Raw genomic sequence first — 13,632 nt, forward strand, 5'->3', positions numbered from 1 at the left:
AAAAAAAAAAAAAATGTAGTAACATCTTTTTTTATGTGTATATTAAAGCTAATGATCCAGATGGAGATAAAAATTTTTATTTTCAGATGGAGATAAAGATTTTTATTTGCATTTCACATACAAATAGCTAGTTGGCTGTTTGTAAACTAACAGTCACATCTCTCTGTAATTGACTTAGACATATGAAGATAAATATTTTGATCTATTCTTGAAAACTAAAGTGCTTGGGTCAAAGTTAAATATAAGAAAATAAACTCCTGCCCAAGTCAAAAACTAATTTTTTTTCTTTGTTTTTATCTTTCACTCATTGAAGTGCAAATTCATAAAGACTATATCTCTATTAGAAGAACATGCTTTGCCATTCAGAGGTAGTTTTACATAAAGAACTAATAAATGTTAAAAGCTGCATTATAAAAAGCCATTGTTTTGTTAGAAGTGGGAAAACTTGTTTCTTTCTACTAGAATACAAATTACGAAGATGCTTTTTTTTTTTTTTTTTTTTTAATACAAGTCTGTGATCATTTTTGGGAAGCTACTCAGCCATTTTGTTTGGGTTAGACCTGAATACTCATGCTATAGAGGTGTAGACCAGAAACTCAGTTACCATCGAGAAGGAGAGCTACACAGGTCTATATACTCAGTGAGGCCATTGTATCCCATTGTATCCATGTGTCTACCTGCTGGATGACCGCCAAGACATTTCACACTCATCATGCCGAAAGCCTAATTTATAGCCTTTCTCCCAAATCTCATCTTTCTTTGGTGTCTCCTATTTCAGGGAGTGACACTGTAATCTTTTCTTTTTAATCCAACCCAAAATGTGAGAATCATCTTTATCTTTTCCGTTTAATCTCTATTTCAAATCTATCCTCAAGTTTTATTGACATTTAAAGTCTCTCTCAAATCCCTTCTCTACATTTTTCTACCTTTCTGCTGGTCCATGCTACCTACATCTAAAATACTCAGCAGTGTAGGGACCTCTACACTGGCAGTACTGGCCTGCCAGCATCTACTCTGATCCACCTCTAATCTGGTTTTTTTTTTTTTCCTCCTTTCTGCTTAAAACATGACAGTTTCTCAGTGTTTTTAGGATTAAGACCCAGGTGTTTCACACTGCCTGGGAGGCCTCAGTTCTGGCTCTTTCTGAGCCAGACTAGCCTACTTGCAGTCCCTTTGGTATCTTTGGCCTTCCTGTGTCAGGAATACTTTTCCTTTCCCATTTAACTAGTTAACTCTTACTTACCCTTCTGATAAAATTTCCTGAAAGGAGCATTTCTCTTCAGTTAAGTCTCAGTTATATTACCTGTTGACTCCACTAATGTTAATTTGCCACAATTGGTATTTTATGTAAAATTATGACATTCAGCTTTCTCTTACATTAGAAGAAAAACTCCCTATGACCTGATTTCATTTCTGTGTTGAATTACTAATACATAGCCTGTCCCTGGCACATACTTACCTAATGTCTTTTTAGAATGAAATAATAAATCAAAACTTTAAAAACATAAACATTTTCTTTTCCATCTATACATCCAATAGCATCTTTGTCTCTTCTATCCCAGCCTTTGCTTTGATTGTGCCATTTGAATAGTAAGCCAGATAATGACCTCCAAGAATATCATCAAAGAACAGTAGAAAACCAGGATAAGCAAAAATGAGTCAATATGGAGCAAGTAGCCAACTTTGTAAATGCCAGTTTTTTTGTTTTTTTAAGATTTATTTATTTATTTAAAATGAACTGGATGCAGGGTAGAGGTGCAGGGAGTGAAATGATCCACCAGATACTGAGTGAGGAGCAGAACAGGCAGATCTACTGAAATACACTGTTGAGGGGAGCAGCAGGTGAGGTCTACTGCACCATGCAGGTCACCTCCATGACTGGGGATTGAACTTCGGTGCAATGGCTGTGGATAGCTTCATAGTGCTGAGACTTAACCCCCTTGCACCACCAGGGAGGCCCACTGCCTGTTTTTATTTTCCACTGGCACAGATTGACTTCCCTCCAGCTATGTACAGTGGGTCAATATATGTTATGTAATTAATCAAGTACTCTATGTCCAGTTCTATTTATGAAAATCACAGTTGTAGGTAGAGTACTTACACCTTCTACTGGCTATCGCTTTTTGGTTTTTACATGTGATTTCACATGTGAACAATTTTTTTTTTTTTTACCTTGAGTAGTCTATGTAAAGTGTGATTGATTTCTCTTTACCATGCATTTTGGGCTTTGTATGTACATAACTTTTGGTCATTACATGGTATTGTTTCTTGCAGCATGTACAGTCTCTGCCAACAGAAAAAATTACCAAGAAACCTATTCCAGATGAGCACCTCATCCTAAAGACCACATTTGAGGATCTTATTCAGCGCTGCCTCTCTTCAGCTACAGATCCTGTATGTATGTTTTCTCATATTTTGCTAATGCAGTAATCCTTTATGGAACTCTCAAATTATTGCTTAAAGTTTTACAAACTGTATTTCTGAAAAGTGTACAGAAGTATACAACCAACATTTATATTGTTTCTTTGAATGTAGAGTGTATGTAATTGCTTTTTCTGTATATTCATATAATCCCCACAACAACCCTCTGGTTGGTAGACTTGCCATTGTTATTTTGCAGGTGAGAAAATAAAGGCAAAATACAGTAACATTCAAAGTCAGAGCCAGCATTCCAACCCCGCCTGGCTCCAGCACTCACTCCCAGCTGCTGTCTCCATGCCCTCTTACCAGTATGCTGTGCTTGGCATGTGACTAGAGCAAGAATAGTGACATGCAAGAATTCAGATTTAGGATTTCTTTCTCAGCTTATGTTGAAGCTTTTAGAAGTAATAGATAATCTCATATATAACTTTGCAATGGTCTTAAATAGTTAAGTGAGTTAGATACTGGAGTCATATTCATAATTATAGCAAATGACTGTATTAAGTTTACTTACAGGGTGCCTGTGTATGGGCAACAACAAAAATTCCACAAAGCTTGTCTTGTTTTAGATGGAGTTTCAAATTCTGCCAACAAACATTGAATGTATTTATTTAGCCAATGGCCACTTCACTGCTTGAAAAAACAACCTCTGGAATTTGTTGTTTCATCAAACATTGAGTATAAATATGTGAAGCCTTCTGCTGGTCTTTTGGCAAACAGGTGTACCAAAAGTGACAGGAAAGCAGAGGCAGGAATGAGTAACCGTAACCTTAGTGCCTGGCATTCTTGGAGTGGTGGAAAGACCAAACTGGGAGGGAGAGAGCAGATGCAGCTGATCACCAGATATCACTACCCCCATGCACTTGTATGGACAGACAGGTTGTGGTCATTTAGACATAGGAGAGTCCTATTAAAAATGCGGGGAATCCAGCCCTTCAGGTAGAGAGCTGGGAAGGATGCCTCTCTGGTATATGACCCAGCTCAATAAGTTTTTGTTGAATTAATCTCCTCTGGGTCAGCATACCATCTCTTTCTGAGTCTACAGTAGCTCAGTCCATTTTCTTGTATGATTTTGTTCTTATTTTCACTTCAGTTATATCAAAACACAAGTAATTTTGTAGCACTTTGCTTATAATGTTATCCGAGAAGACCTGACCTCTTCCTCTAATCTCCTGACACACTGACATTCCCTTCCTCAAACATAACAGGAGCACATCAGCAACAGGAATTTGATTCTTGCTGCTCCTTCTGCTGGACTCGTCCTCCATGTTACGGCATTGCTCACTCATTTTAGCTTCTGCTCAAATGTCCCATCAGCCATCGGACCTTTTTTTACCAGCTGCCACACCCAGCACTGCTGACTTTTCTTCCATCCAATATGCCATGTAGTGCTTTTTTTCCATCATCTATTAGAATATGAGCTCCATGAGACAAGACAGTATTCCAGCATGGCACATAGTAGGCACTCAGGAAACACTGAGAAATGGTATTACTTCTAAGCTTGTGGTTTAAGAGGTCATTACGTTAATTTATATTCTAATTTTCATCCTTTAATTTTAGTTTTGGAATTTTTTTTCTCACCATATTATAGTATGGGGGGCATTCTTTAAGGACTTACTTTATTACTTGTAGTTACTCTTAAGTAATTTCCTTTTTATTTCCCTTGGTATTTTAAAGGCTCACAAAGAGTCAGGATTAAACAAAACATAACTAAGTGTTAAGCACATGAAATCCAACCAGTATTTCATTGCACATACCAGAAGGAAGAGCCACATCCTCTCACCCTCCCCCACTAATACTCTGCACTCTGTTCTAGTAACTTTTTAAAGTTTTGGGGTCATAGTTGTCTATCTTTTTGGTAAAATGAAGATGATCGGCATCATAAAGTTTAGTGAAATGAGATACAGGGCACATTGTTTGGGTAGAAGTCCATCTAAAAATATGTGTTTTTCTTTCCCTGCAGCAAACCAAGAGGAAGCTAGATGACGCCAACAAACGTTTGGAATTCCTATACGATAAACTTAGGGAACAGACAGTAAGTTTTTTTGGGGAAGTGGGGAGAAAGGGTTTATGATAATTATTATTTCTGGTTGTTAGTAAAATTAAGCACTCGTATGTAGTATGCTTGAGGGCAAAGTTATGACAGTCCTAGAAGGGACTTTACTCTAATTCTCTGAATCTTTAATTTCCTGCATTGGGAATGAGGGGATGGTGTGTGTATGAGAGAGAGAAAGAGAGAAGGGCTTGATAGGGGTTTTTTACTCCTTCTTAAAACAAGGAGTAGAAATACAAACTGGCCTGTATCGCCCCTAGGATAACTGCGTTGTTCATATATGTTGCTTGAATCAATAAATCTGAGAAGAAAAAAAGAAAGAAGTCAGGATGGGAAGATACTTTGTTTTCCAGAGACCAAATCTATAATCTTTCTCATAGATTTAAGAATCCTGATCTTTTTCTTTTAAAACAGTTATTACATAAAGCAGAGCCAAAGGCAGCCGCAAGATGAGCACGGTAATGCACTAGAGATAGTCAGCAGGGTACTAAATGCACTCTCTGATCTCTCGTCCCTGCTCTCCATTCTTTTCTAGAATTGCTTTGTTTTATTAATGAAAGCACTAGGATAGAAGAGAAAAAAAGGACCTGGGGCTTTTTTATATTCTCAAATTTCAGCATTCCTCTTCCCCTGCACCAATCCTATCAGATAAAAATAACCATTTATCTCATGAGAATGAAACCAAAGAAAGTTGATCTAACAGTGCGTGGTCCATGGACTGTTCCAAAATAAATTCTTCTCACAAAAGTAATGGCATGGAAAAAAACTACAGGTTTTAAGGTTTTTAAGAGATGATTAGTAAGGATTATTTAAAAAAACAAACAAACTAAGAATTGGCAAATTGAGTACATGGTAAAAAAAAGATTATTATCCTACAGATGGAAGTAAACCAAAAGTTCAGGGTGTCTGTTTTAGAATAAATTGATCCCTTAGTCCCTCAGATATTATGATTAGGAATCTTTGTACACCTTCATCCGCAAAATATGTGGGGCTACATCTAAAATAATTGAAGAAGTAAAGCTCATAAACTCAGAGAGATGTTAGCATTTCATCTTGGGGGAGGAACTCTAGCTTCTTTCTATAAGAAAATGCCTTGTTTATAAACAAGTTTGATTCATAAAATCTTTACATAGATCATTTTGTTATGGTTCTGTTTTACAACTAAGTGTAGCTTGGTCCAAAAAACTATTTCTAGAAATGCTAAATAGCTTATACATGTAGTTTATTATACATATTTTATGTTTATTGTAAGCTCTTTTTAAATCAAGGTTTAATATTTGTACAGGGCCTCAGGAAAGTTTCCCTTAATTTAATTCTTTCTTGGTTTTACCTTTCTTTCAGCTTTCACCAACAATCATCAATGGTTTACACAACATTGCAAGGAGCATTGAGATTCGAAACTACTCAGAAGGATTGACCATCCACACCCACATAGTGAGCACCAGTAACTTCAGTGAGATCTCTGCTTTCATGCCAGTTCTCAAAGTTGTTCTCACCCAAGCCAATAAGCTGGGTGTGTAAAAGGACAGCCTCACTCCCAGCCAATATCGCAATTTCTCCAAAGAAACATGTTTTTAAGAATAAGATATGGACCAACCCTCGTTAGCATGTTTCCATAGCAGCCAGTCAAGAGCATTTACACTATTTCTGCAGATATAATCACTTAGAACTGCTCAGAACCCTGGTGCTTTCTTTTGTTTTAATCTTTTATTGCCCGTGATGATTTTCCTATTCTGCAAATAGTGTATTTTGGGGATTACACATCGTGTGGCTTCCTGAAGTATTCTGATAAAATATGGGTTTTTAAACCTCAATATACTTTTAAGAAAAGGAATATCTGGTTATACATAAAGCAGAGCTAAAACTAAATTTCTTTCATGTCCTCCCCACTTCATGTCAATCAGATTAAAATGTGTAATCTTGTGTTATGTGTACGTACTCTTTTTTAAAAAACAGCTGCTCATAGTTTAGTTTAAGCCCTGTTTTGTGTGTCTTAGGCTTCACTCTTATCCTGAACAAATAACTAAATATAGAGGCTGCTACATGGAATTTAGCAAATATTAATGAAAAGTGGGATCACCGGCTTTAAGAAAAGACAGCATTTACATTCTGTAGAATGCATTGAACTTTTTCTATTAATAAATGTTTTCAATATTCTGTTTGAGTTTTAAGATTGAATTGTCTCCATTTTATAGTTTTGAAATTCATTCATCCATTTTTTAATCGTTGCCTACTAGCATGGAGATTTAAGTTCAGAAAGAAAACTAAATTAGGTTCAGAAAGTTACCTGAATCAAAGCAAGACATTTTTTCTGTCAAGTGATTTCATTATAATTTGTCTTAAGGGTGATATGGTAAAGAAAAGACAATGATTCCTGTAATTGAAGAAAATGAAATACTAATAATGTTTCATTTTTTATCTAATTTTACTTAAGAGGGTTGGAAGACTAGAAGATAAAAACTGTTACTACTGTAGACTAAGAGTTTTACCAGGCTTTCAGCCTGAGTGAAGTAGTTTGGAAAAACTTTTCAGTTCTTTTTACTGGAATTCTCTCTATTCACATTCCCTCTTTTAGAAATTAGCCAACTTAGTTTTTAACTTGGAATAATTTTATAAGTTAAAAAAAGGAGGACCTTAATCAGCATTGGTGCCTCCTAAGTGAGGTGCTAATATTGTAGCTGTTCTTTAGTCTCCTGGAACTTGCAAGTGTCATTCAGTCGGTGGCTCACAGAAGTGACAACGAGATTTTCGGAACCTGCCCCTCACCAACAGTGTCAGCCAAGACCCCATCTGAACAACAGGCTGACCACTAGTGATTTTTTCCATGTGTCGTCCTGCATATTTACCCTGATGTGAAAATGGCATGACTGGCAATACTTAACACTTGTTTCCCAAGAGGTGAGACAGTCTCAGGTGGCAGGTCAAGACCTGACCAACCTGAAAGATTTTGATCATGAGTGTAAACTGTTTCACCACTGACAGCTGAGCTGCTCTCCCCTCCAGTACAACATCTTGTTGGGTTTTTTCCTCTTTGCAGAGACATTTCTCCACATAGTTGATAGCCTTGGAGAAGTCTCATGTAAATGGATGGAGGCTTACATGAGCTGAACTCAAAATAGTGTTCAGTCACAAGCATGAAGATAATGGGAGCTTATGGAAAGACAACTTTGTCTTTCTGAAGGATAAAACTTACAAAAAGTGGAAAATTTCACTTTGAAAATGAATCTTTTTAATGGTTTCAACTCAGAAGACATTATAATTTATGACTACAGAATCCAGGGGCCGCTGTCTCAGACTATTACATAAAGATGGGCTGATGATAACAGCCCATTGTTCTTTTTGAAAAATTTCACTGTCCTCTGGCCATTACTTCATGAATATTGACCAGTCATTTTTTCTGCATCCCAAGTCTTCAACTTTGCTTCTATGTTTTATGGTTTTGTTTTTTTTTAACTACTTGATTTTAAAATGAAGCGTGTGAAGGAAACTGGTGGAGGTGTTGGTGAGGAACTGGATCAGAATCTGAGGAAGGAGTGCTTTTTTAGACTGCACTTGTCCCTCCCCTTCCTTCTTCACACTACCCTTGGCCTGTGAGCTGGATGCACCCATAGGCCGTACTAGTGACTGTGTAATGGGAACAAGCCATGGTGGAGGTGACTCATTTGAATACTGTGACAGCAGGAAAAAGTTAAGAACAGCTGTGTTACACCTGCCAGTTGAGAGTCCAGTGAGCCTTTATGTTCCTTTGGATTCAGAAAGTTCTCACGAATCCTGAAAGACAACCAGACTCCAGGCATGCCTGATTGACACCTGCCTGAAAGATGAAGGGAGGGACGGCAACATTTGATATAATAAGAATAACTAAGACCATCTGTTGTCTCCTCTGCCATGGTGGAAATTTCATTTGGAGTTGTCATGAAGGCTCAGCAAACAGTGCACATCTGTGTCTGTACACACCCCACCACACACATGCTCCCCTCTACTTTGTCCACTGCTATGGTGGCAGCATTCCCAAATATAACTGAGAAATCCATTGGTGTGTTCATTAAATGATGGTGTCACAGGTGGCATCTCAAATGACTTTGTGAATACAAAGAGGAGCATTGATGCACAGAAAGGCTTAAGTAGTTGATCTTATGGATAAGTGCCCCAAATCTTTCAGCCAAACTAAATTACAAAGCAAAAACAGTGGAGTTAGTTATACTTTCCACTCCTATGCTAATTGCTTTATAGCTCTAGTACCTGTTCTGCTCAAGACTGTGATGCCCATGTTTGTCACTTAAGCTCAATGTTGCACAGTGGGCATCTAAGACTGGGGTCCAATTTTATAGTTCTTTAGTTTTCAGCTGTTTGCCTTTTCCATCCCCTGAGAGATATGGGATGTACGGGTTTAAGGTGGCTAGAGTAGCTCTCCAAAAAACTAACAATGACATAGACTTGGCCTTAACTGGGATGCGTGATTTTGCATTCTGGAGTAATGTTTTCAGAGGTCTGCTAAAATATTTAGCAAATAGTGTTAACATTGTTAGGTCTGAGACATCTAGAATGACTGTGCAAACATCATTACTCAGTAATGTCTGAGATCATTATTTTAATGGCACTGCACTCTGTTGAATTTGAATTCAAATTTTGACTGTTACACTGTGAATGTAAAAGCCTATTACTCCTCAGGCAGGGCATTCTCAGCTTTTTCTTCCTGGTACCTTATAATTTCCCAATCCTATTCCCTTTCTAAACTACCTTTCGTATATTGGGCTTACACAATGCCAAGGGAGGAAGGGGCAGGGAGCTTCAGAAGCCTGGTGAAATAGAGAAAACTTTTTTTCAAGAAGATACAAGAGCTTAGTTCTTGTACAAGATGTTAAAACTAATGAAACTGTCTCAAACATCTACCATTATTTTCTTTTATACCTTTAAGGCTGTTGTATTTCCCAACTCGAGTATTATCTTAGCATCATTAACTTGGTATTTTTACTTCAGTAAATATTGAAAGTGTCTTACACAGTTCAGTAGAGATTTCATGGCCAAACAGATGTGGTTCCAGGTAGACAGTATAAATAAATCAGTAGGGAGCCTATCCTAGATACAGAATTTATTCAAATTTGATTAGGAAAGTTCCAGACTTTTTTTTAACAGTAAAAGAGTAGTAAGTGTAATTTAAGGGAGTCATTAATGATAACTAGTAGGTCTGACTTAGTGAATGATGATAATTCATTCCATTTTACACTTTTCTCCAGTCAAAGGACTACCTACTCTAGGAGTTCTAGAATGTGTATAGAATTAAGTTTAAAAGATTGCAGTAGTAAAGCAAAACAGTAAACATCTCCTAAAAAGTAACTTTCTTTCCTCTGGATTTCTCTCCAAACAAAATATGACTTTCTCCAGCCCTTTTTTGCCTCTAGCCTTTTGAAGAGAGCAAGTTAGTTTTTTTTTTTTTTGAAAGATTTATTTATTTATTCATACAGAACTGGGGTACAGGCCAGAGATGTGGAGGGAGATAGGATTCACCAGAGACAGAGTGGGGAGCAGAACAGGCGGATGATCAAAGTACACTGCTGAGGGGAGCAGCGGGCGGGTCAGGAGAGGTCTGCCTCGCCATGTGGTCACCTCCGGGGCAGGCGGGAATCGAACTCATGCGGAAGTGACTTGAGCTTCTCAGTGCAGTGCTTTAACCCGCTGCGCCACCAGGGAGGGCCCGAGAGCAGGTCAGTTTTAACAGAGCTGAGGTAGGTCCACAAAGAGCCCCCTCTTCGGAGGTGCTGCTTGGACGCTGATTAAAGACACCTAGGGTTTACTTGAGTGGGCACTGAGCTAACCTAACCTCTCACTCAGTCTTCACTTCTGCCCTTGGCCTAATTTATGTATTCTACCTACCTGGAACAGCTGGTAAGCATAGGAATCTGGATTCAAATCCAGTTGTCAGCAGAGGTGAGCATGTCCTTTTTTCCAGAAAGCCATATACATCCCAGAGTAAGAATAACAGCTGTACAGCAAAATCTTGAGTTCTGGTTTCTGATTTTGGTTTTGTATTTTTCCTCTCCTGTTAGCCTGAAGAAACAGCATTTCCCACACAAAAAGGGCTATGATTATGCTAAGTAAGTCTACTGAGCATGTATGTTGGCTTCTTTTCAGGCAGATTTTCTTTAATGGTGGGAATGATAGACCTTGGCAGCTTAAGGCCTGTGTTTCCACTGCTTGTGATACACAAATGGAAGAGAAAATGTCTTACAATATCTAGAAAAGACAAAAATATCTTAAGTTCACAAAGACAACTCTGATTGCCTATGTTTGGATCTTGTGCCCACTGTCGGAGACCATGCCAGATGTCAAAGTCCAGCTCTGACAAGGGTCCTTTTCCTGAAGGATGAGGCGGCATCGGCAAAATGAGCAATGAGGCAGACACTGACACTCTAGCTGGTGCAAGTATCTCCTCCTGAATATCTCAGAGGGTCTTTATTTATATTTAAAGTAGGCAGTGAGATTACATCAACAAAAGCGTTGAAACAAAGTAAAAATAATTATTACATATTTTTCATAGTCACTTGGAGAAACTTATTTGGTCATCTTAAGAAAAACAGGCAACAATCAAGACTTCTAAATGTACCTCATTTCCTAACATAATCACCTGGGACATTTGGTAATGTTTAACTCCTAACAGTTTCTTAACCCTATATCCTATTGTTTTAAAAATCATGTATTACTAAGAATATTACTAACATATTGTTTTCCTAGAAGTTCTACTATTGCAACTTATCATTCTTATCTAACTTCTATAATCATTGTCTAAGTCTGGTCTAGGCTGAGGGTATCTAACCTTCATGCACCTGCGAAGTGCTGACCTTTAAAGCACACCAGAGAATCTACTTATGCCGCAAGCACACCTCCTGGGTGAGATTCTGTTACAGGGCAGCCCAGAGTGGACTTCGGCCGCCTGTCTGTGGGACCTCACCCACGCCACCGCTCAAAATCCAGCTACTCTGCAGACACACACAAAAGGGTCAATAATGGGTTTATTTACAAAAAGGGGAAAGGAACAGGAAACAACCCAGGGAAAGAGAGGGATACAAAGTAGCTGGAATACTTTACCAGCACAGCTAACTTGGAGCTCTAAATTCCAAACTCAGCCTGCTAGCCCCAGTCACACAGGCTGAGAGCAGTTGCTCCAGAGAGAGAACCGTTACCTCCCCAGAGTAACAGATAGAAGGCCGCTTACTATTTTTATCCCCCAAAGCCCCAGAATTCCTGCTTAGCTCCACCCTTAGGTCCTTGCAGTTCTCTCCTTGGTACTGATGGGAGTTGTAGTTTTTCCAATCACTGAAGTAAGGGGTGGAATCCAGAAAGCTGGAGTAGGGGTGGAGTCCACAAGACTCGGAAGAGTTCTTTTAGGACATCCTTACCCCTAACAATATGTCACCCGCCACAGTTAGCTTAACACAATTTTGTTTCCCATTGTCTTCAGAGCCACAACCTGTTTTTCCTATCCTCTTGCAATGTTAATTTCTGTTGTGTATTATATCAATTAATACTTTAACCAAGTTAATTTAGACAGGCCAATCATACTAGTTTTAGATTGTTATTAACCAAGAACAAATGAGGAAGTTTCATCAGGCATTGCTGTGGAGACTCCCATGGTTTCATCTTCTTTGGGGGTTTAGAAAACCCCTCATCATCTTTGGGAGTCTCCCCAATGCCCAGACCATGTCAAGAGACAGCATTGGTTGCACGGCCTACGTCAGCCCACTACCAGGTTCAATTCTGTACCCATTGAGGTAGGTGCCAGGATTGGCAGACCCAGGTTATGCATCAACACTTCTGAGGTGAGCACAGCAATTTAAAGCCCACCAGAACCAAATAAAGTGGTTCCCGAATGGAAGGGATGCAGTTCAGAGAAGAGGGGAGAAAGAAGGAAAAGGCCAGAACACCCAACTGCCTCCTGTGGGTCACAGTGGGAAGCTGTCGTAGTACCAGGCCTCTGACCCATAGGGAATCATTGATGGCTACAGTAACAAGCTACAAGGGAGCCCATTTTATACTGTCCCCATATGTAATATGGGTACATATTACCTACATCTCCAGAAGGCATCAAAAATTACTCTGGATAAGCACCAACATTTTAAAGACGACAGAAACGATTCAGGTCTCTTCATATTTGGATATTTCCTCTTGTCAAGTTAATTTCATTTCTAATCCAGAGAAAAAGCAATGCAGCATTTTCCTGGGTTGGAAACGAGTAGGCAGGCATTAAATGGTTTGTAATTTGAAAACTTGAGACAAATACACTTGGTTGGCCTGGATCACCTTAGTTAATGTGTCCCCCTCAGTAATGACACATTTCCATCAATTAACTGTCCTACACACCTCTTCCCCATAGGCTATGTTTGATTAGATAGGATATAATCATACTTTTTCCTCCAGTGCTGCAAATCTGGGTCACCCGCGTGACATTCCTGAACTCTGTCCCCTCCCTGCTAGAGAACAACAGGGCCCTTGGCCTTTTAAAAGCAGTCAGTGATAACTGACACGGCAGGAAGAGAAAGAGGTCATTGAAACAACAGAGAGAGCAGCTAGTGTGGAGAAATAAAGAAGAGCTTCTCTACCTTTATCTGTCCTTGGAAAATTAAGATTTTCCATCCCAAAAGAAAAGAGGTGGGTGTTTGTGGGGGGAGCAGAGTGGGAGAGCTGGCAGATGTGGGTGAAAACCTTGTCAGTATTGTCTTCTGTCACAATAGGCATTGTTCATTTATTTCAGGGAGTTGGGGCTTGGCAGCAGGGAGAGATAGCAAGGAAGCATTAGGTTTGGTTTGTGGGCTTTGCATCTGGTCTGATGTTAGCCAGAGTGGGGTGTGGGGTAGGTATTAACACATGGTAACATGTATCACTGGGTCTTAAAAAGGATGATTGGTGAGTCCCCATAGTGTAACAGACATCTTCATGAAAGGAGGAGATACCTGTTCCCAGTCTCAGTAAACTGTGGGCATAAGTGAGTGGCCACTAAAGCTATAAAACATGGAGGTAGTAGGCTGGGTAGGGACACACAGAAGAGAGACATGGAGAAGAGCTTGCTGGTCTCTCAGCTTTGGCCTTGCACCAGGGAGCAGGGGGATCTGGAAGGAGGCATAAGGAAGACACATGTGCATGAGAGACTCGGGGGGCTGACA

General features: G+C 39.2%; 1 protein-coding gene across 9 annotated transcripts in view; it reads left to right on the plus strand.

The window, feature by feature from the left end:
- The window catches only part of SEC31A (SEC31 homolog A (S. cerevisiae)), a 67,852-nt gene extending 61,221 nt beyond the window's left edge, over positions 1-6,631 (plus strand). For 7 of the 9 annotated variants that reach the window (XM_004681164.1, XM_004681163.1, XM_004681165.1 and 4 more), the window contains exons 25-27: positions 2,275-2,394; positions 4,385-4,456; positions 5,816-6,394. In XM_004681164.1, coding sequence (XP_004681221.1) covers positions 2,275-2,394; positions 4,385-4,456; positions 5,816-5,995 — 372 coding nt within the window. In that variant the 3' untranslated portion in view covers positions 5,996-6,394. Of the gene's footprint in view, positions 1-2,274; positions 2,395-4,384; positions 4,457-5,815 lie in introns of all 9 variants that reach the window. The other 2 variants (XM_004681170.2, XM_012724170.1) reach the window with 1 other exon arrangement.
- Positions 6,632-13,632: the final 7,001 nt, after the last annotated feature.

This window comes from Condylura cristata, unplaced genomic scaffold (assembly GCF_000260355.1).
Source record: "Condylura cristata isolate star-nosed mole 26May11 unplaced genomic scaffold, ConCri1.0 scaffold00012, whole genome shotgun sequence".
NCBI lineage: Eukaryota > Metazoa > Chordata > Mammalia > Eulipotyphla > Talpidae > Condylura > Condylura cristata.